This window comes from Marmota monax, unplaced genomic scaffold (genome assembly GCF_021218885.2).
Source record: "Marmota monax isolate L192 unplaced genomic scaffold, Marmota_monax_Labrador192_F-V1.1 WCK01_AAM20220418_F8-fsc00152, whole genome shotgun sequence".
Lineage (NCBI taxonomy): Eukaryota > Metazoa > Chordata > Mammalia > Rodentia > Sciuridae > Marmota > Marmota monax.
Genome location: NW_026694348.1, coordinates 3,582,785 through 3,604,935, shown reverse-complemented (window position 1 = coordinate 3,604,935; position 22,151 = coordinate 3,582,785). Strand labels below are relative to the sequence as shown.

Genomic DNA, 22,151 nt, shown 5'->3' with positions numbered 1-22,151 from the left:
TGGTTTAGGTGTCTGTGTATTTTATGTGTGGGTGGTACTAACGATCAAACTTGGGGCCTCAACATGCCAGGCAAGTGCTTTACCACAGAGCTGCTTCCTCAGCCTTGTGATTTCGTATGCTCCATTTTTTCTTTTAAGATGACTTCAGGTGGTAGGGATTGGCACTGTGAGCTGTGAGAAGGTTTATCACATTCAAGCCTTTGTTTTCTTCTTGAGTTGTTAGGTTCCTGTCAAGAAGCCAAATATAGAGGGTCTTCTTTCTTTTGAAATGTACTTACATTTTTACAGTAGTACTGTATCTTTAGGAATCGTTGGCTAGATGTAATAAATACATCCTGCAAATACTGGATTATTGGTGGTCTAAAAGATCAACAGGATTGACTGTTCTATGGTTTGCTGGAGATTTTGGCAAGAATTGAGCAATGTGGCTATATTTAGCAACTTGACAGCATTATAACTAATATAAGAAGTAGGAAATGAGCTATTTGGTGGTTAGTGGTTAACTGACTTTAAAATATGAAATGAGCTATTCAGCAAAGAATATAATTAACATTTAAAATGAGATACTTTCATTAAACTTGGGTGGCTCAGGTAGGTGAGATCAAGCCAAGGACTAATACACATAAATACATATGAGAGGGGACTGAAAAGTTATTCAGGTATTCTTTCTTTCCTTGTCTTCTCTCAGTTACTTACCTTCTGGCTTTCTTCCCTGTGTATTTTACATACACCCCTGTAATAGTAGATCTATATTAATACCCATCAAGTTAAGAGTTAACCATATTTTTAAATCCTCAAATGAACTTGGGCCCCTGGATGATTTTACTGGAGTAAACTCTAAGGTGGCTGTACTAATTTATCCACAACAGAATCCACAGCATCTCCAAATTAGAAATGCTTTTAAAAAGATGCAGTAGAGTTAGTTCATTGGAAATGTAGACGGGTTAGATTATTTAATTTTTTCTAAGACATCTCTAACTCTGTTACCAGTCCTAACATAAACGATACTGATTCACTGAGTAGATTGTTTTAGAAGCAAATAATCTACCAAAACGGGGCTGGGACTGTGGCTCAGCGGTAGAGCGCTCGTCTAGCATGTGCGAGGCCCTGGGTTCGATCTTCAGCACCAAATAAAAATAAACAAAATAAAGGTATTGTGTCCAACTACTTCTAAAAAATAAATATTAAAAAAAAAATCTACAACCAAAAAGCAAAACAAAGTAAATCAACACAGCAGTGGCAGGTAGTTGTTTTAATATTGTTTATTAGCACAGTAACAAATGCAGACGTAAGAAGTCTACAACATATAACCAATCCACTGAGTGACTCCTATTTCACACCTTAACAGCTTAAGGTATTTCACTACAGGTTTTCACAAGTCCTGATTTAAACCTTTAAAGTAGATTTGCATATAAAATAAAATACATTAACTACTGATTTCCTATATGGTGTCTTATATATATATATATATGAGATGACAATGTCTAAAAACTGTTAAATAGCAATGTTCCCTTTCAAGAAGGGAAAAAAATTCCAATTTTTTTTTTAAACAAAGAGTATGTAGTCTTAGGACTTTTACATAAATGGCCATATGTGTAACCTGTACAAAATTAAGCTGTTTTAAAATTAGACTATAAGCAATTGAACCCAAATGTCTAAATGTACATTCTTTGCTGTACTACATTTCAGCTAATATTGCAGAACTAATGACAGTTTTAAAAGATGCTATTACCAATTTGTCTACTGTAGCAAGATACCTTAAGTTACAACAAAATCTTAGGAAATAAGACTGAATAATATCTGTTATAGAAATACCCTACTCTTTACCAGCTCCCACCCTCCCCCACCCCTTGAAAATCATAAGCAGCTCTTCTTCTGTGACAGACAAATAATGTAAGAATTGTGAAAACCCAATTTATGTAGCGTATCTCTTGGTCCACTGTCTGGCCATTCTGTCATGTTCTGCTCTGTTGGTCATATACTGAGTGGCAATACTTCCCACCAAAGGGTCAGCTGGAAGAAGAAAATGTAGAACATTTTAAATTAATAGCACCTTAGCGTAAGTAGAAGTGTACAACGTACTCATGATCAACCCCACCCTAAAACACAATTTTGACATTCTAGATGTTTTTTGGCACTCATCATGGCACCCTGAATACGGTGAAGTCCCCATGGCTACTGCAGTATAACACCATTTATTGCAACACTGCTATTTGCCTAGAAAGAGCCAGGTCAAAACCTGGACTTACATTTGGCTTAGCCAGGAAAAAAAAAAAAAAAAGTCTTTTAAAATGAAATGAAGTCTCAACAAAAATCACAATTCAGCAATCATTAAGTAACAATATTGAGAGGCAATACTCAATATGGCCAGAGTTCAGGGTGGGCATTTTGTGTGTAAAGTCAGTTAAAATACCTTGTTTCTAGGAGGTATCAATGCTGCAGTTGCTGCATTTTTTAACAAGAGGATTGAACTTTACTGATTAAAGCTTCCTTTGAAAGTTCTTAGAAAAACAAACCCCACCTTTAGAAAATCTTAGTTTATGTGGAAAACAAGTATTTTTCACATGAGGAAGAATAAAACAATTATATTAACCTTACCAGGATTACAGTCTGTAAGAAGTGAGCAGATAGAAAGGAGAACTTTAGAAATAGTTAGTGCTGGACTCCAATTATCTTTCAATATATCCAAGCAAATAACTCCTTGACTATTAATATTACAGTGATAGATTCTTGTTCGAAATGTAACCTTAAAAAAAAAAACAAAGTATCAAACAATATTCAAAACAGTAAGACTAAAAATCTTCTAGATTTCCAGTTAATAAAGTGAATAATAGTTTAAAGCTGACAAGATAGGTAAGACTTTTAATAAATCTGAGGCTAGAAAATGTTCATTTGATCCCACCTTGAATTATGAATTTCCTTTTAAAGTAATGACTTCTGACCAAAGCAAAGGAGATGTAATACTTCCTCAAATCATCTAGCAATTTTAACCTTTTAAATATTAATATTTCCAAGTCTGAACAACTATTTGCTGACCTCTTGTGTTAGAAGGTAGTACTACACTAGTTCAAAGCAAGCATCAGAATCAAATATTGAGAATCTTATGTCATCATAAATGCTTTAAAAACTAGCAAACAGGGGCTCGGGCTTCGGCTCAGTGGTAGCACACTTGGCTGGCATGCATGAAGCACTGGGTTCGATTCTCAGCACCACATATAAATAAATAAAATAAAATAAAGATCTATCAACAACTAAAATATATATATATTTTTTTAAAAAAACTAGCAAACAATGGCTACACACCAAAAAAAAAGTACAAAATTTGAAGTATACTTCCCTCTTTTGACCTGCATATCAGATCTGTATATTTACCTAAATGACAGAATTTATTAATATTTCCACAACTGAACAGTCAGTAATGAGTCACTTTGGTTTCCTAATTTTTTGTAATGTACCCTGAAATGTAAAAATTCTCTGTGACCACCATTAAAAAAAAAAAAAAAAAAGACCCAACTTTTCTTGCATTCATTCTACCCAATCCCCAACATGTTCTCCTGACAGTTCAGGTGAGAACCAGAGACTATTGGGTAGTTATAATAGACATGAGGGAGTTGGGCAGTCTTTAATTGTACTAGTGTAAAAAGTAAGGCCTAGAGGTAAGGATGTGAATGAGACCAAAGATGACAGAAAAACAGAATCCAAAACTTCGGTAGAAGATTAAGTGTTTCAGTTTTTGACTGTGTAAGTATCATCATGCTATTTTAAATTGTTCAGGAATGTTTCTGTGGGGTGGAAAATAAGGGATCAATTATTGATTGCTAACAACGTTACCAGAAATGGCATAATTTTAAACACTCCTAGAAATGGTCTCTGGCAAATGAGGCAAACCCAAGTGGTATTTGGTATGCTCAAATATTCTTAAGATTCATTAGGACATAATAAAAATCTATAGTTTTTGTCAGTAATTAAATTTTATTCTCATAGGAATTATGAGAGATATTGAGCATAAATCAGGGCCATTTCTTACCTTTGGAGGCTTGAAGGGATATTCTGGTGTAAAAGTGATATCGAGGAAAAATACACCACCTTCATACACAGATCCTGGAGGCCCTAGAATGGTTGATCTCCATTCATAGATGTTATCACCTTTGGGACCAGCACTGTGAAGTAATATACACCAGATAAGTAGGTGGTAGCATTATCCCAATTTTACACTATATCTCTTCCGTTTTAAATATTTTCATTCTCTTCACAAAATTGTGCCTTTCAGAAACAATCTGATAAAATTGCAACAAACCCATCAGCCATTAGTCAAAAAACTGGATGTAAAAGAATATTAAATCCATTCTAAGTTCACTTAGCTGTCACCAAGCAAGAAACATTCCTCAACTCTCACACCTCTCCTTGTCACACAAGAAAATGAAAAGAGCCAGGCATGGTGGGGCATGCCTATAATGCAGCAACTCGGCAGGCTGAAGCAGGAGGATTTCCAAGTTCAATGCCAGCCTGGGCAACTAAGCAAGACCCTGTCTCAAAAATTAAAGGGTTGGGGTGGAGCCCAGAGGTAAAGTACCCTGAATTCAAACCTAGTACTCCTCCCCACAAAAAAGGTACTTAAAACAAACACAAAAAAAGACATGTTTACATAGAAGCTAAATTAGTGGCAAATGACTAAAGATTTTCCTCTGATCTACATCATTACTTGTGACCATTTTCAACACGTTTCATTTTATGACCCAATAACTGGTGCAGCTGTGCGTCCTTGCTCTTTATCTCAATTATCTTAACTTTAAAAAAGAATCTACACATATTATACACACAATTAAAACAAAAGAATCTAATAAACTATTATAATTACATTATAAACTTTGCCAGATGGGAGGAAAATGACAATAATACATTAATTTCTGCTACTGAGTTTCCCTATTATAGTTGCAACATTAATTCAACCTATTAAATACACTCAGCTATACCAGAGTTTCACCATAATACACTTCCAAAGCATTGTATTGGCTTCCAGCGGGCTTTGTATCAAGTACATTAACACAATTTTTAAAAACTTTACCCTCCAATTCTAACACCGACAAAGAGCTTAACATTCCTCTCCAAATCATGAAATGAAGTATTGTGGTGTTGAGAGAAAAAAGACAAAACAACTGGGAATTGCTATTGCATGACTTTGGCACGGTTAATGGTGTAGAGTGACTAGTTACAACTAGTTACAACCTTCACCATAACAGCTGCCTGAAGAATGATGTGTGTCAGGTAAACAAGGTCTGTGCTTAGAAAGACTTGAAAACTAAGGCAAACTGCTCTTCTAAATGTGTGGCACAAACTGGATTTATTCACTCAGTTATTGAATGCTCATGTACTAGCCTACCTGTTAGTCTATGTTTTTTTTTTTTTCCTTTTTCTTTCAGTCTGAAATTTAGGTTGGGAGAAGCAATAGAAACATGAGAAAATGACATTTTGATCTTGAGGGAGAATGGGGCTCAAACTGAGCTGGTCACAGGCAGAAAGAGCTTAGAAACTGACTGGAGCACTTACCATGGGACCTTGAGCAAGTTACTAAACCTAGTTTTACACCACCTGCTTCACAGGAAAGAGAATGAGAACAAGAGACTCACAGTGATCACAGATATTAATATCCCCACTGGCTCAAACAGTATGGTCTTAAAAAATCTTAGGGATAATAGTATGCCCAGGAACTATTAAATATATATCCAAACTAAAACAAGTTTTTATCTTTGTGTTTTTTTTTAAAGTGACTTCCTGCTTTTACATGACATCTGACCATAATTTTCAAGACTGAGGCTCTTAATCAGCCCTCTCCTTCTAGAAACATGCTGTAACCTCTCCAGTGAGATTAAAACTGGTCCTCTGTCATCAGAAGCTTGCTTTCATGTTTGTCCCCTCCCTCCAATATGTTGAGATCCTAACCTACAATGAGATGTTATTAAGAGGTGGGGGCTATTGGAGATTAGGTCATGAAAGTAGGTTATGAGTCGGGGTGGTTTCAGTCTACACACATACACACCCCTAACTCTCCCTGTCCTGTGAGAGAGAGCCACCTGGAAAATAACACTGAAGCTCCCAGTGCCTTTATCTTAGATTTCTATCCTCCAGAAACTGAGAAATAAATTTCTGTTTCTAATCTCTCATATATTTCATGATATAGTCTTAAAGGCAAAGGTTTCTTTGTACAGAAAAGCTCTCTAAAATCCACTAACTATATTCCAAGATGACCCCTACTATTTTCTTCATATCCAACTTGATGATGCTAAGAAGTCAGCCTAGAAAAAAAGATCAGCCTAACCCTAGGTGACATGTTAGCTTAGGCCCAATTCTGCTGGCCCCTTAGTATTTAGGGGGAGGGGGGAGTTTAACAATGCCATTATAAGCAGATTTTATAAACTATACAGAAAAATGGAGGTCCCCAAATTTCTCTGAACATCAAAATAAATTATGGGGCTTTTGAAATAAAGATTCCTTGGATCCCTCCTAGCCTAGAATCTCTGAATTTAAAAAGCTTCCTCTAGTGCTTTTTTTGAGATAGTGGTTTGTATTTGGGAATAGATAACTCAAAATAGGGCAGTTAGGAATGCTTATGAGCCTTAACATTTTATAGTTTATCACCTGATACATATCTAGAACTCCAAATCAAGATCATTACTTTGCAATTTACCCTGCTTTCAGTTTGTGTATAAAATTACCTGAAAGTTTTTTTTAAAAAAGTGTCTAGAAAGGGAGTTAAGGAATCAAGTACACCACATAACTATATAACAAGGAAAAAACGTTAAGCTTCAAGGGCTGGGGTTGTGGCTCAGCGGTAGATCGCTTGCCTCACATGTGTGAGGCCCTGGGTTCAATCCTCAGCACCACATAAAAATAAAGATTCTACGTGCTCATCTACAACTAAATAAACATTAAAAAAAAGTTAAGCTTCAAAAAGAGAAAAAAGATTGGTTATAAGAAATACAAACACTATGTGAAACAATATCAAATGTAGTTGAAATCATAAATGCCTAACAGAAGCCCTGAAGAAGATTCAGTAATTGGGAATCGCTAACCTATGGGCCCCTGAGTAGTTCCTGTGAAAGAGCTGAGAAGCCACTGAAAAGACCAAGCATTGTTACAAGAACAAAAAAATCTTTAGGCATTTACCACTACTAGATAAATTCAGGTACCTTTTTGTCATATACTTTTTTTTTTAATCAGGAGAACAAAAAAATCAAAAACTTACAGTAAAGGGGCTGTACATTTTTGGCTTCCCCCTTTAAAGTTCTCACTGAAAGAGTTAGGAGGCACTTGTCTAGAAAGTGAGCAATGACCTATGGAGCAGGGCATGTGTTAACAGCTATCAGGTGGCCAGTGTCAGAACAGGAACAAGAGAATCTATGTAAGGCTGTTTGGACAAAATGTCTGCTCAAGTACCCCGCCCATTTTTAAAACAAATTGTTATATATGACAGAATGCGTTGCAGTTCATACTACACATATAGAGCACAGTTTTTCATATCCTTGGTTGTATACCACCCATTTCTTAATAAGATGATGAGGCTCATGTTTGGGTCCGCAAAGTATACTTTTAACAGCCTTCTACGCCTTCTTTTAACAGAAGATACTTTTGGTTCCACAATAAGAAATTCAACTTCAATTTCAAACACTGAAGGAAGTACACTTTAGAGAAACATAAATTTAGTTAATCAATCTGCAGTTTGAGCTCCAAACACAAAACAAAACAAACGACAACAACAAAAACACTTCACATAATTTTGTCTGAAATCTACCCTGGCAGCTTATGCCTGGGCACTTATTTTGACTGGGATGCTCTAAATTAGGTCATCTCAGTTTTGCATAATATGAATTCTAAAAAATAGGCAACTACTTTAACTATCATTGGTATTATATCAATTAGTATAATTTTTAACCCACTTGTCCCGGTTTGAAGATGCTAAAATTTAACTGTGATTAGTTTGTGTAAAGCTGTGGATGAGAAGGTGAAGAATTTTCTTCAACAGATTTAAGGTTTATAACCAGAACACTTTATAGAGGCTGGGGGTGTGGTTCAGAGGTAGAGCGCCTGCCTCGCATGGGTGAAGCACTGGGTTCGATCCTCAGCACCACATAAAAATAAAAACAAATACAATAAAATAAAGGTATTGTGTCCATCTACAACTAAAAATATATATATTTTTTTTTTTTTTAAAAATGAAAGTACACAGGGCTGGGGTTGTGGCTCAGCGGTAGAGCACTCACCTAGCACATGCAAGGCCTTGGATTCCATCCTCAGCACCACATAAAAATAAATACATAAAATAAAGGTATTGTGTCCAACTACAACTAAAAATTATTTAAAAAAAAAATCAAAAGTACAATACATTAAGCTCTTATACTAGGCAAAAAGACAAATAAATAAAACGACCAGTTGTTTCTTTTTTCTTCTAGTCAAACAAATACTGCTATGGCATACATTTTAGGAAAATGGTCATTTCTATTTCTGACATGGTATTTTATTTATATGATGGCTTCTGACTTCAGAGAGGCATGTAAACATGAGGAGCAGGACTGTCACAAGTTACAACATAGTTCTTCCTGGACAGGAAAGTCTGTTGACTGATAGGTTTCCATTTGAGGAACCTCAACAAGGACTCTCATCTCTGACAGTTCTGATGCGAGAGACCTATTTTCTTTCCAATTACCACTGGACAAGAGCTGTATACATTTTGTGCTTCATTACAGAACAGTCTTACTAGAATTTGATGTGCTCCCTAGACTGGCTTAAAATTTTCCAATATAAAAGTTTCCAAAGTAACATTTAAAATTCATTCTGGTTTGTCTTAAAATGTTTGTGAGTCCTCACCCATTTCCATCCTCAGTACTAATTTACTACAGCAAACTCTGCTGTTCTTCCATTTAAATAGAAATCAAAGTTCAATTTCAATTTTCAAATGGTACCACTGATTTCTTTTAAAGAACATTCTGAGGTAGAGAAACAATTGTAAAATTTGGGTTTCTGGGCTAGGGTTGTGGTTTAGTGATAGAGTGCTCGCCTAGCATGTGTGAGGCACTGGGTTTGATCCTCAACACCACATAAAAAAATAAATATTTAACAAACTAAAGGTATTGTGTCCATCTACAACTAAAAAAGAATTTTTTTTTTTTTATAATTTGTTTCTAACCTAGGTGCAGTGGTGCACTCCTGTAATCCCAGTGGCCTGGGAGGCTGAGGCAGGAGGATAGAAGAGTTCAAGGCCAGTCTCAACCCTAAACAACTTGGCAAGACCCTGTCTCTAAATATAAAGGACTGGGGCTCAAAGGCTTAGTTTTCTGCTCTCACAGTTACAAAAAAAAAATGATGAAAGGTGAGAGGCTAAAAGATACATCATGCTAGAAATAGGAGGGAAAGCAGAGAAAGACTGGACAGTTCAAGTATGTCATATTTCAAGAAAGAATATAGGCTTGAAACCAACTCAATTCTAAATTCTCATCAATCTACCTAAAAACCTCAGTTACAAGCCCCAGAAAGGAAGATGTGGCAAAGACTGCTGATTGGCTATTCCAGGTCTATCTCCTTTCTTTGGAGAATATTTATAATACTAGCCACTTGTATGAAGTGTACGATTCATATCACAAAATCTCCTAAATCTGCATTTCAGCTGTAGTCTTACAGCAGTGGTTCTCAATCAGAGGTAACCCAGAACACTTGGCAGTCATTTTTGAATCACCTAATGGGAGAGAAGATGCTAAGGGATGTTCCTAAATATGGTTCAGTGCATCTGACAGTTTCTATAACAGCAGTCACCTCAGCCTAAATTGTCAATAGTGCCAAGGATGATGCCTTCGAGAAACTCTGCTCAAGCTTAAGATAGTAAAGGCAAGGGAGCTTCAGTTTGAGCCTGTTGTCAGACTCCAGTGCCCATCACATTATAAGACCACCCCACCAACATCTTTTTTTTTTTGTACTGGGGATTGGATGCAGGGGCACTCTATCACTGAGCTACATCCCCACTCCCTTTTATTTTTAGATATCGTCTCAGTAAGTTGCTGAAGCTGGCCTCAAACTTGTGCTCCTCCTGCCTCAGCCTCAGGATTGCAGGTTTGAGCCACCACACCTGGCACCAATCCATTCTTAAGTTAGTTTTGAGAAGTCAGCTATGAAGGATATTAAGTGGCAATAAAGATCAATTCTTTTCTAATTTTATAGGTTTAAATTAACATTTGTATTATGTCTAAGGCTCTTCCCTTTTCTGTAACTCTGCAATAAGAAATTTGTCAACCCTAGTAATGTTCAGTTCTATTAAGACTGCAAAAATGAGTATCAAACAGAATTTAGAAAATGCTATAGGAAGAGATTCGCAATCAAATCTATATTCCCTATGATGAACACTACTCAAAATGCATTTTTTTATTCTTCTTTTGCTAAGAAATTTGTACACAATACGATAAACTATGAAGGTAGCCAACAACCAACAACCAAAATCCTCTTCCCCAACAGTGATCTCCAAATCTACAGGGGGGTGAAAGCTGTTGCTCCATGAGATCTTCTATATTTGGCATATCCAGAAGACTTTTATAATAAATAGAGGGGCTGGGCTGTAGCTCAGTGACAGAACACTTGCTTAGCATATGTGAGGCACTGGGTTCTATCCTTAACACCACATAAAAATGAAAAAAATAAAGGCATGCATGCTGTCCGTGTACAACTACAAAAATAAAATTAAAAAATTTTTTAACTTCTTGCCCTCAGCATCCCTTCTTCATTAAACAGTAACCACTTATAACCTAGAAGTGAGTGCCAGAAAGAACAAATATCAGAAAACCTCACTAAGGAGACTAATAGGCTAGAGATGTGGTTTTGCAAGTGCCATAGTCCTAATTAATTAAGAGGCACCCTCATATACAGTGGAGAAAAAGGAAGACAGACTCTCTGTACTGCTGGGAATGTACCATTCAGATTACTATCCCTTGCAAATAATTTCCAAACCAAGGGTCAACCTATAGGCCCCAGAAAAGCTGGTATTCACAGAAGAATTTACAGCAACAGGACCCAGTGTATGTTATGATAGAACACAGTGGGCCCAAACAAATGGTACAAGCACCCTAAACAATGGGAAAAATATAATCCAGGACTTGCACCACACCCACTGAGCCCTACACCTCAGTCCCTCCACAAGAATTTTTTATATAACTTTTTGTAAAAAATACAAGGCTGACTTCTGGCCTAAGAAAGCTGTAGAGTTCACTTTTAAAATATGTTCCAAACCGGAAAGAAAACAAATTTGCATACACTACAATGTCAGTCATTTGGGTACACATACTCTATTACACCAGATTTTAAGTTTCTGGAGAGGAGTAATTTCCCACAGATACTATAGAGCCTGCTATTAACAACAGTTAACAATATTAAATCAAATATGTACCACTGTTTAGGATTATGCAACAATGTTTTAAAATCAGGTAAAATAACTATAACACCATAATGGCTTGATCTTGCTCAGCTAGTCATTCAACTGTAGTTTTACTGTATGTGCGGCTCCTTTAGAAATTAGTGATAATCCACTTTGGAAATTTACATTACAATATTGGAAAAAAAGGGTATTCATAGAATAAGGACGTGATTTTAAAAATAAAACTACTTTCAAGATCATTTATGAGTAAGCAAAGAGTCAAAGATGGCAAAGAGCAGATCTAAACATCATGAACATTAGGGGGTCATTACAGATGGCTATATTGTCTGAGTTTTGGGTAAACTGAGCTTTAACATGCTTTAACTTCTGGCCTATCAGTACAGTGGTGTGGGTAGGTGGCAAGCAATGAAAAGACTAATTCCACTTCAAGGGCCTGAAAGAAGAGGAAGGCACAGGAATAATTACAGAGAATGAGATGATCAGCATTCCTTCTGTCTTGGAAACTATTTGAATATAGGATAAGCTGGGGTCCAACGACAGCTCTCGGTAGCAGAAACTATACAAGCCTGACTTAGAACAATTGTAATTTGGTAGGAAAATAGTGTCAGCGCAGAATCAAGTGTGACAATGACTTCCACTCCCACTAAATAATCCAGAGCCGGGTTATCTACCCTAGTCTGAAATGAGTCCAGCTTCTTAAGATGCATGCTTCCATTGGTATATATAAACTGCTATCCAAATGAGTCAAGGGAAATAGATTACTAGTCTCTGGTTCTTAAGAGTTACCAGTTCACAGGACATAACCAATTCTTCTATTAGGATGATATCTGTATTGTGGATAAGTGAGAGGCAATTGGGGAAAAGCTTTCAGAGATAAGATAGTATAGTCATTAACATTTCCTCCACACATTTAGAGCTGAACCTCCAAAGCAACAATGTCACAAGGAAAGCATTTAAAAGACACAAAGTCTTATAAAGGAACTTACCAGGTTTTACTCAATTCTGAGACAAAATTTTAGAATGTATCTTTGATTATGAAATTTGCTTCATTGGCTAAGGTTTCTCATTCACACCTCCTAGTCAGTTTCCATACTACATTGTTGCCAACTAAGACTGGGGTGGGGAGGGTAAACAAACGGGGCGGGGCGGGGGGGGGGGCGCGGGGGCCTACAAGGTCAGTGGGAAACATGGGACATGACACAAGTGTTAGTGTACAAGAATCAGACTTTAGCAGTGTTGTTTTTTGCTTTTGTTTTTGCGGGGATTGCCAGGGATTTATCCTAGGGTGCTTAATTACTGAGACACATCCTGGGCTCTTTTTATTTTTTGAAAAGACTGTCTTGCTGAGTTGCTTAGGGCCTCGCTTAAGTTGTTGAGGCTGGCTTTTGGCTTTTAACTTTTGATCTTCCTGCCTCAGCCTCCCAAACTGCTGAGATTACCTGTGCCCAGCTTGCACAGTGATTTCTGTTCACTTATTGTGTGATGTGAACTTGTGATTATTATATTTTTTGGTAAAACCTTCAGTAATATCAGTTTTTTATTGCCCTTTTGCTTTCAAAGAATTCTAATTTGGATTCCTTGTGGTTAATTACCCTAATTATGAGTGGATCTCAGAACGATTTCCTACACCACCCAATCGGCCTGGAACTTCTTTCCTGCTTTTGGCAATCTTGCTGTTTCTTCATCCTCACTCAGCATCCTCCTTCTTAAGGCATCCTAGGTCCCAGGCCCTGTAACTTCCTTCAATACACGCCTTGCTGGATGTTGAGGTTGAAGATACTTTTAGCTAAAGCTGGAATTTCCATCATCAGGAAAGGGTGAGGCGGCTCTCCCAAGGCCCTCTCAGGGAGCCCACAAGGCCCAAACTACCGATCTAAAACACTATTTGCCATTTTTACCCCCATTTTCTCACAATCGTATGAGGTTTTTAGAGGCTACACCAGATGTGATGTGGCAACAGACTGAATGCAGAAGCAGAGATGAAAATCCAGCTGTGTTCTATTAAGTCAGACATTAAATCAATTTGCAAATACATAAAACAGTGCTATTCTTGTAAGTTTTTAATTTTAGAAGTTATTTTTATTAAAAATGCTATTTATTTTCTGTTTACTATTTTTAAATTATAGATATTTTAATGTTTAATTTTTAATACAGTAAAAATCAATAATTATTAACCATACAATCAAAATCTCCTGGGGTCTGCAATAAGTTATTAAGAGTGTAATGGGATCTTTTCTTTTTTTAACCTGGGCTGGGGAAGGAACCCAGGGTCTTATGCATGCTAGGCAAGTGCTCTATCATTGAGCCATATACCCAGCCCTGTAACAAAGTCTCGAAACCAAAGTCTAAGAACCACTTACTAGACTATTTTAATTATTAGTATAGTTTATAAACCATTAAAATTTTTAAATAGAAATTAGAAGAAATTTAAACGAACAGTTTTACAGTTTGGGGCTGGGGAGCCATTCCTATACTGACAACCGATAGCAGAGGCCAACACAGTGCCTTGCCACATCCCTTATCACCCAAGGCTCCTTTGCTCATGGAAACAGGCAAGTGAGGTAAATTAACTCCCTGAGGTGGTCTAACAACATAGATTCTTTGAAATCGCCCCCACCATCAGGGTATTCTAATCCCCTCCCCTCTAGGCTGGTGGTAATTACATTTAAAGTGATGAAGCATGTGACTTCCCAAGCTGGAAAATAGAGAGATGGTTTTCTCCTGGCATGTGCCGCTGTCTCTTTTTCTATATGCCTTGGAAACCCTCACCAGCACATTCATCACATAAGAAGTCTAGCTTCTCCAAAGGCTTCCATTACAGCAGACACCTCGTAGCTAGACCCTACGGAGATTGAGAATTTAACCTAAGCAGCCAGGGGTTTTTTGCCCCTCAGCTCTTTGGTGTGCCCAGCCCAGGCAGGTGAGTATGACAGCATTCAGATGATCATCAGAGACCCACTCAGCTGAGCCCAGCCCCAGTCTGCCTCTAGATCTAAGAAAAGTTCTAACAACAAATGGTGGTTGTTATTTTATACCACACAGCAATAAACAACTGGCACCACTCTTTCAAGAGCAGTCACAATAACAGTTATCTGGGTAGGACAATTTTTTTTAAATTTTTTTTTTATTTGAGACAGCGGAATGCATTACAATTCTTACTTCACACATAGAGCACAATTTTTCATATCTCTGGTTGTATACAAAGTATGTTCACACCAATTCATGTCTTCTTCCAACATGTACTTTGGATAATGATGTCTGACATTCCACCATCATTTCTAACCCCATACCCCGCCTCCCTTCCCCTCCCTCCCCTCTGCCCTATCTAGAGTTCATCTATTCTTCCCACACTCCCCCTCCCTACCCCACTATGAATCAGCCTCCTTTTATCAAAGAAAACATTCAGCATTTGGGTTTTTGGGATTGGCTACATGAAGCAAGTGCTTTACCCAATTCCCCAGTTTCCCTGTCAGCACCTTTCATTGTGGGAGCTGGCTTGATTCTGGTAAGGCACCCTTTATTGACTTTTCTTCTTTTACTTCAACTCTTTCCCTCTTGCACCTTGAAATAAATTACAGCACTTGTATTAGAGATCTCATCTCAATAATCTTCTAGGAGAGCCAAAATTTGAGTCACACTAAAGTTAAAGCACACAATAAAAGATGAACAGAAAGACACCATCGGCAAAGTTTATAAAGGCGGTAGGAGGAGATGATATTTGCAGTACATCATTTAGACTTAATATAGTGATTAAAATTTTTAAATAATATCAGTAGATAAAGCACACAGACATTTCTCAAAGGTGGAAACCCATATGGCTGGCCAATAAATAATAAATTCTCAATCTTAGACTCAAATGCAAATGAAACACTGGTATCATTTTACCTGTCAGAATGGCAAGTCTTTAGAAGACCCTTTGATACAGAAAGTCTATTTCTCTGACAGTTCTCTGAAATGCCCCCAAATAACTGGACATATGCAATGGATGTTATTTATAAAGTTGTTATGATTTGGAGAGAAATTTGGATTGTGCTAAATTATTGATAGGATATATGTTAAGTAGATCGTGGTGCACCACAAAATGGTACACTGTGCTGCTCTTAAATGAGATGAAGTATGCTGACTAGAAAGGAAAATAAGTTCATAATGTATTAACTGGAAAAGGGGTGAGAGATGTGTGTGTGTGTGTGGGGGGGAGTTCCAGAACAGTATGCAAACAATCTTCTTTTTTTGGTACCAGGGAATGAATTCAGGTACACTCAACCACTGAAGCCACATCCCCAGACCTACTGTGTATTTTATTTAGAGACAGGGTCTCACTAAGTTGTTTAATGCCTTACCATTGCGGAGACTGGCTTTGAACTTATGAGCCTCCTGCCTCTGCCTCTGCCTCTGCCTCCCAAGCCTCTAGGATTACAGGCATGTGCCATGTGCTTGGCAACAATCTCATTTTTTGAGAGAGAAACAATATAGCCAACTCTAGACAATAAGAGAACAAACAACCCAATCAACAAATGGGCCAAGGACCTGAACAGACACTTCTCAGAGGAGGACATACAGTCAATCAACAAGTACATGAAAAAATGCTCAACATCTCTAGCTGTCAGAGAAATGCAAATCAAAACCACCCTAAGATACCATCTCACTCCAGTAAGGTTGGCAGCCATTATGAAGTCAAACAACAACAAGTGCTGGCGAGGATGTGGGGAAAAGGGTACACTTGTACATTGCTGGTGGGACTGCAGATTGGTGCAGCCAATTTGGAAAGCAGTATGGAGATTTCTTGGAAAGCTGGGAATGGAGCCACCATTTGACCCAGCTATTCCCCTTCTTGGTCTATTCCCTAAAGACCTAAAAAGAGCATGCTACAGGGACACTGCTACATCATTGTTCATAGCAGCACAGTTCACAATAGCAAGACTGTGGAACCAACCTAGATGCCCTTCAATAGACGAATGGATAAAAAAAATGTGGCATTTATACACAATGGAGTATTACTCTGCATTAAAAAATGACAAAATCATAGAATTTACAGGGAAATGGATGGCATTAGAGCAGATTATGCTAAGTGAAGCTAGCCAATCCCTAAAAAACAAATGCCAAATGTATTCTTTGATATAAGGAGAGTAACTAAGATCAGAGTAGGGACGAATAGCAGGAGAAGAAGATTAACATTTAACAGGGATGAGAGGTGGGAGGGAAAGGGAGAGAGAAGGGAAATTGCATGGTAATGGAAGGAGACCCTCAGGGTTATACAGTGGAGGGGGTAGAGAGAGGAGGGGAGGGGAGGGGAGGGGAGGGGAGAGGTGGGGAGGGGGGAGGGTGGAGGATGGGAAAGGCAGCGGAGCACAACAGACACTAGTATGGCAATATGTAAATCAATGGATGTGTAACTGATGTGATTCTGCAATCTGTGTATGGGGTGAAGGTGGGAGTTCATAACCCACTTGAATCAAAGTGTGGAATATGATATGTCAAGAAATTCGTAATGTTTTGAACAACCCACAATAAAAAATTAAAAAAATATATATATATAGCCAACTCTAAAGTGGTTTATGGCCAGGTGTGATGGTACACACCTGTAATCCCAGCAACTCCAAAGGCTGAGGCAGGAGGATCCCAAGTTCCAGATCAGCCTCAGCAACTTAGTGAGGCCCTAATCAATTTAACAATGCCCTGTCTGAAAAATAAAAGGGTGGGGGAAGTGGCTCAGTGGTAAAGCACTCTTGTGTTAAATCCCTGGGATTAAAAAAAAAGAAGAAAAAGCAGGATGAAATGCAGGGGATTTGAATTATTATCCACTAAGTAAAGAAAAAGTAAAAGTAACTATGGTTACTGAGGTAAGTAGGGTGTCTAATTAGAAAGCCAGTATTGATTTTTACCTCCTCCTTGGAAGAGTAGGTAGGGGGTTACTCAATCTGGGCTATCAATACTACTGCTCTAGCCATTCAATCTTCATTTTACTTAAGCCCAATTTTCATATGGTTTTGTTGTTGTTTTGCTTTGTTTTAGAACAGCGCAGGAAAGGCTCTGAGGAAAGATCTTTTGACAAGTTCATCCCTGCTTCTTAGGGCCAAAGTATGATCTCAAGAGCGATATACATACAGGTCGAGTATCCCTTATCCAATATGGTTTGGACAAAAAGTGCTTTGAACTTGCAATTTTTGTTAACTGGAGAATATCTGCATATACATAATGAGATACTTGGGTTTGGAGCCAGTTCTAAACATGAAATTCTTTGTTTCATATACACATGTAGCAATTTTAACTGCAATGTCATATGATGTTATATGTAAAATCTGAACTTATATCATGCCTGTGCTCAAAAAGATTTGATTTTTAAGATTAGGAATACTAGGGGTGGGGTTGTGGCTCACTGGTAGCGTGCTTGCCTAGCACGTGCGAGGCCCTGGGTTCAATCCTCAGCACCACAAATAAATTATATATATGAATACTATACTCAACCTGTACCATCGCCTTGGGTGAAAATCTAAAATAACCATTCATGGACTATGTTTGACTGCTCCCATCCCCAACTAAAACCCCTCAGAAAATCAGTGATCACAAGAGTGTTTCATGTGGCTGTGTGGTCTCATTAAAGGACAGACTAGATTTGACCTAGGATAAAAACTTCCACTGACATTTAATCTGAAAATTTGGAAATGCCTAGAATGAATGGACATTATCTCACTGTCTTTCCTTCTCCTCACTTCTCTCTCCAATTCAGGGGCTCATTCCTAACAACTATGCTGCTAGGGAGCTAGGAAACTGAATCTCAGGAAATACTGAGACTCTTGCAACAGTGTAAATCAAAGGGCTCAAGTTTGCTGAAATAGCAGAATGCAAATCCACCTTCAAAAGGAGGCTGGGAGCTAGCTTGTGAAGGCCCTGAAGTCCCAGTTACGGCGGGGGGGGGGGGGGGGGGGGGCGCACACCTAGGGCAGCCTAGACAGCTAAGTAGACCCTTAAGTTTGAATTCAGTTCTCCAGAATTTAGAGCCAACATAAGACGAAGATAGAAAAACCCTAACATTTGTAGAAAAACATATAACTTAAAAACTCTTTACTAGGTATCTTTTTTTTGGAGGGGGGGGGTAACTGGGAATTGAACTCAGGAGTCACTGAGACCCATCCCCAGCCCTATTTTGTATTTTATTTAGAGACAGGGTCTCACTGAGTTGCTTAGTACCTCATTTTTGCTGAGGCAGGCTTTGAACTCACAATCCTCCTGCCTCAGCCTCCGGAGCCACTAGGATTACAAGCTTGAGCCACCTCCACGAGGTCCTAGATTTTGACAGTTGTTGAACTGAATCAGGAAAGGAAACATGATGCCCATTTTAAAGACAGGAAAACACAACGCAAGTGACTGTACAGTCAGAAAAGCTTGGAATGCAGTTCTTGCCAAGCACTCCCGATTCCCTGCAGTGCTATTCTTTCCCACTACATCATGGAGCTTCCAATAAAATCATATTTTTGGACTCACCACACAAATTATTTAATTACATTTCCAGGTCCTCATCTCCTTCCTTACTTTATTTCTCTTTCACATTTGAATGGAAGTTGGGATTAACAGAAAGAAGGAAATATTGTTATCTGCTAAAAGATATGATTAAATTCTTAAAAATTAATTCACTTTGTAGAAATACATTAGTTGATAATAAACACATACCACACAGTACTTAATGTAGGGAATATTTCAAAAACAACTTGACAACTCAAAAATGCTCAGAATCCCCACCTTAACGAAAACTAAAGACAGCTTTGTAGAAAACAAATATCAATTCAACAGTCAAAATATTATGTTCCTAAATTGCAAAGACCAAGAAATAAGTACATTTCTTTTTAATCTTCCCCCTAATGCTACAAGACAATAAAGAAAATGACACCTACTTTCCCCAGCTTAGAAGTTAGTTCAGTCCCAAACACTATTTCGTTCTAGTTCACAGTGGCACTAGGAAGTCCAGCAGTCACTGAAATGCCCTCCACTGACAAGTGAGGTCAACCCCTGCCTGAGGATACAGTATCACCCTGTATCCTCTGTGAAGCTGAGGCCTCTGCTACCTCTTAGTTCCTCCTTCCCTCTCCAATGCAGGACTTGCAACTCAGAACTACCAGGAAATAACAGGGTGGGGCGGTGAGGAGAGCTATTGTACTTAGGGAGTCACTGATGTCCTTCTTGGTCCCAGATAGTGTGGAGAAGAAAGGGGAAGGCTGTTTATATTTGCATATGGCTGAGAAACTGAATGACTGAGACTATACCTTGAATGTGAAATACAGAGAAAGGCTTGGAGGGGAAGGACCTGGCTATATTTTCACCACCAATTCTGTTACCTAAGTGCTCTCCATCCTGTAGTGTCCACATGCCCTTCTAGCTGAGCACTAAATGCCTGTTTTCACAAAGCTAGCTGTTAAGTTGATAGAAACACTTATGTGACATTTCATAGCTGCACGTGTAACAAATCTAGTATTGAGGCTAGCAAGCGGATATGTAGAACTTTCGCCACTGGTCAGCCAAACTGACTTGTAAATTAACACATGACAGTGCATGTTGCTATTACCTGCTTCCTATAATGACTATAATAGTGATTTAATAGTTAATACTAAGGGAATACAAGTGGTATTCCCAGAGAAGGGTCATATTCTATGACTTTCTGATCTTACATGAAGCACACTCTCAGAGAACTAACTGCCAAGAGTCTGTGCCTATTCTAGATAGGTCTCCTAGAAAAGGCCCAAAGCCAACAAAAGTTATGGTTAAAAGGAAAGGAGGCAATTGTTCCAAGCCCAAAGTGAGGAGTTTGGTTTCAAGGTCACGAATAGGGCTATGAACCCAAATGTATTGACTGGAAAATAAAGTTTAAAGAATAGAAGGATGTGGAAAATAAAGTAAGTGGGAATTTTAGCCTCTTATTTCTTTCCTTCTCAAAAAGAAAATGTAACCCTAACATACTGGAAAAAATACAGATACCACAGGACACACGCATAAAGATGGGAGAAAGACAGCACGCATCAACTTCTCTTTCTCCAAAATCCACCCACATTACAGTAAGGGGGTTATTTAAAGGGTCTATGCCTCCAAGGAATGGAGGAATGGTAAAGAAACATCAGCAACAAAAGCTTAGAAACAAGAAGGCTTAGTAATTAGTGGCAAAAGGTCTGAATATTCAAGCAAAGAAAATCCTTACGTGGATGTCAAGAAAGCCAAGATTATATCTGTATATTCAATATAATCCCTTAAAGACTTGGCGATCTGTGGTACCTTGGAAGTTGGGATGAGGCAGGAGGAGGTTTGGTTCAAGGGTAAGGATTGGCGACGAATATGTTAAGGGAGCAAATTCCAAGACCCTCTGGTAGGAGAGAATTCTAAGATGGGCTGCTGGATCTCCTCTCCTGGAGTGTGGGCTTGTGATTTGCTGCTAATCACTAGAATATGGCAAAGTCAATGGGATGACACTCCCTAGACCAGGTTGTGTTTTATTTATATGAAGACTCAAGTCTTTACTGGCTGCAGAGTTTCCTGATGGCTTTGAAACGCAAGTTGCCATGAGAAACTGCCTAAGAAAGACAAAGACAGTGGACCTATAGCTGCAAGGAACAGAGTTCTACCAACAAGAATATGAGCCTGGAAGGGCTTCAGATGAAGACAGAGGCTGCCAACTCCCCTTCACTGCAAGCTCAAGAGACCCTGAGCAGAGGACTCAGCTAAGCTGGGCCTTCACTACTGATCCATGTTAACTGGGAGATAATAAATTCATGTTGTTTGGAACTTATAAATTTACAGGAAATTGATAAGCAGCCAAAGAAACCCTGCTAGACTGAGGTTTATTTGCTGGAGAGGGTAAAACAGAGGGTCTCTGCACCAGGGTCATTAATATGGATGAGGGCAGAGGTGCTGTGCTGAACAAGGGCTTATGCATGCAGGACAATAAGACCCCTTCCGCTACTGAGCTCCCAAAAAACAGCCAGGCTTCCACTTTCCAGGAAGTCCCTTTTGGGGAATGAGCAGCCCAGAGGAAAATTTCAATATATTGATATTAAAGACTCACAAAATAAAAGAAAATCAAGGAACAAGGTTCCTTCCTAACATGAAAAACAAAGAACAGAGCAAACTAGATGGTCAACTACAGAAAACAGATTAGAGAAAAGGAAATTGCAAAATAAATTCATCATTAATATTCTGAGGGAAAGAAAACATTGCATTGATGAAACAAGAATAAGGTTAAACAAAACAAGATTCAGGAGAAAAATTAGTAGTTTGGGGAAATTAAAAATGAAAGCAAAAAAATTTTCAAACTTGTTATAAAAGGTAGAGATGAAATCTCCTAAGTAAAAGACAGGTAGAAAATAGGGGGAAAAAAGTTACAAAACAAAGGACAAGAAGGTCCAAATTTTAAGGGCTGGGAGATAGTTCACTAGCATGTATGAGGCCCTGTGTGTGTGGGGGGGGGGGGGGGGGAGGACAGGAGTGGAGCGGAGGTTGGGGTTGTCCAATTCTTGAACTGCAAGAATGATCCAGAGAGGCAGAAGTCAAACTGGAACCTAAGAAAATTTTCCAGGCCACAGGTTTCCAGACTGAAAAGGCATAGTACTTGAGGAAAATATACCTACATAGGGCACACAGGTTTCCAGGGAGAGAAAAAGAGATAATGTACAAGGAATAGACAATCAGCTGGCTTTGGGTTTCAACACCAGTAGGGATGGTTGGCTCCGGGGCAATGTCTTCAAAATGATTTCCAAAACAA

At 38.4% G+C, this 22,151-nt stretch overlaps 1 protein-coding gene across 3 annotated transcripts in view; it reads right to left on the bottom strand.

Moving 5' to 3' along the window:
- Positions 1-1,247: 1,247 nt before the first annotated feature.
- Positions 1,248-22,151, bottom strand: part of LOC124109202 (ubiquitin-conjugating enzyme E2 E1) — a 72,184-nt gene continuing 51,280 nt past the window's right edge. For all 3 annotated transcript variants that reach the window (XM_046467740.1, XM_046467742.1, XM_046467741.2), the window contains 3 exons: positions 4,028-4,160; positions 2,599-2,746; positions 1,248-2,013 (listed from right to left, as the gene is read on the bottom strand). In XM_046467740.1, coding sequence (XP_046323696.1) covers positions 1,916-2,013; positions 2,599-2,746; positions 4,028-4,160 — 379 coding nt within the window. In that variant the 3' untranslated portion in view covers positions 1,248-1,915. The remainder of the gene's footprint in view (positions 2,014-2,598; positions 2,747-4,027; positions 4,161-22,151) is intronic.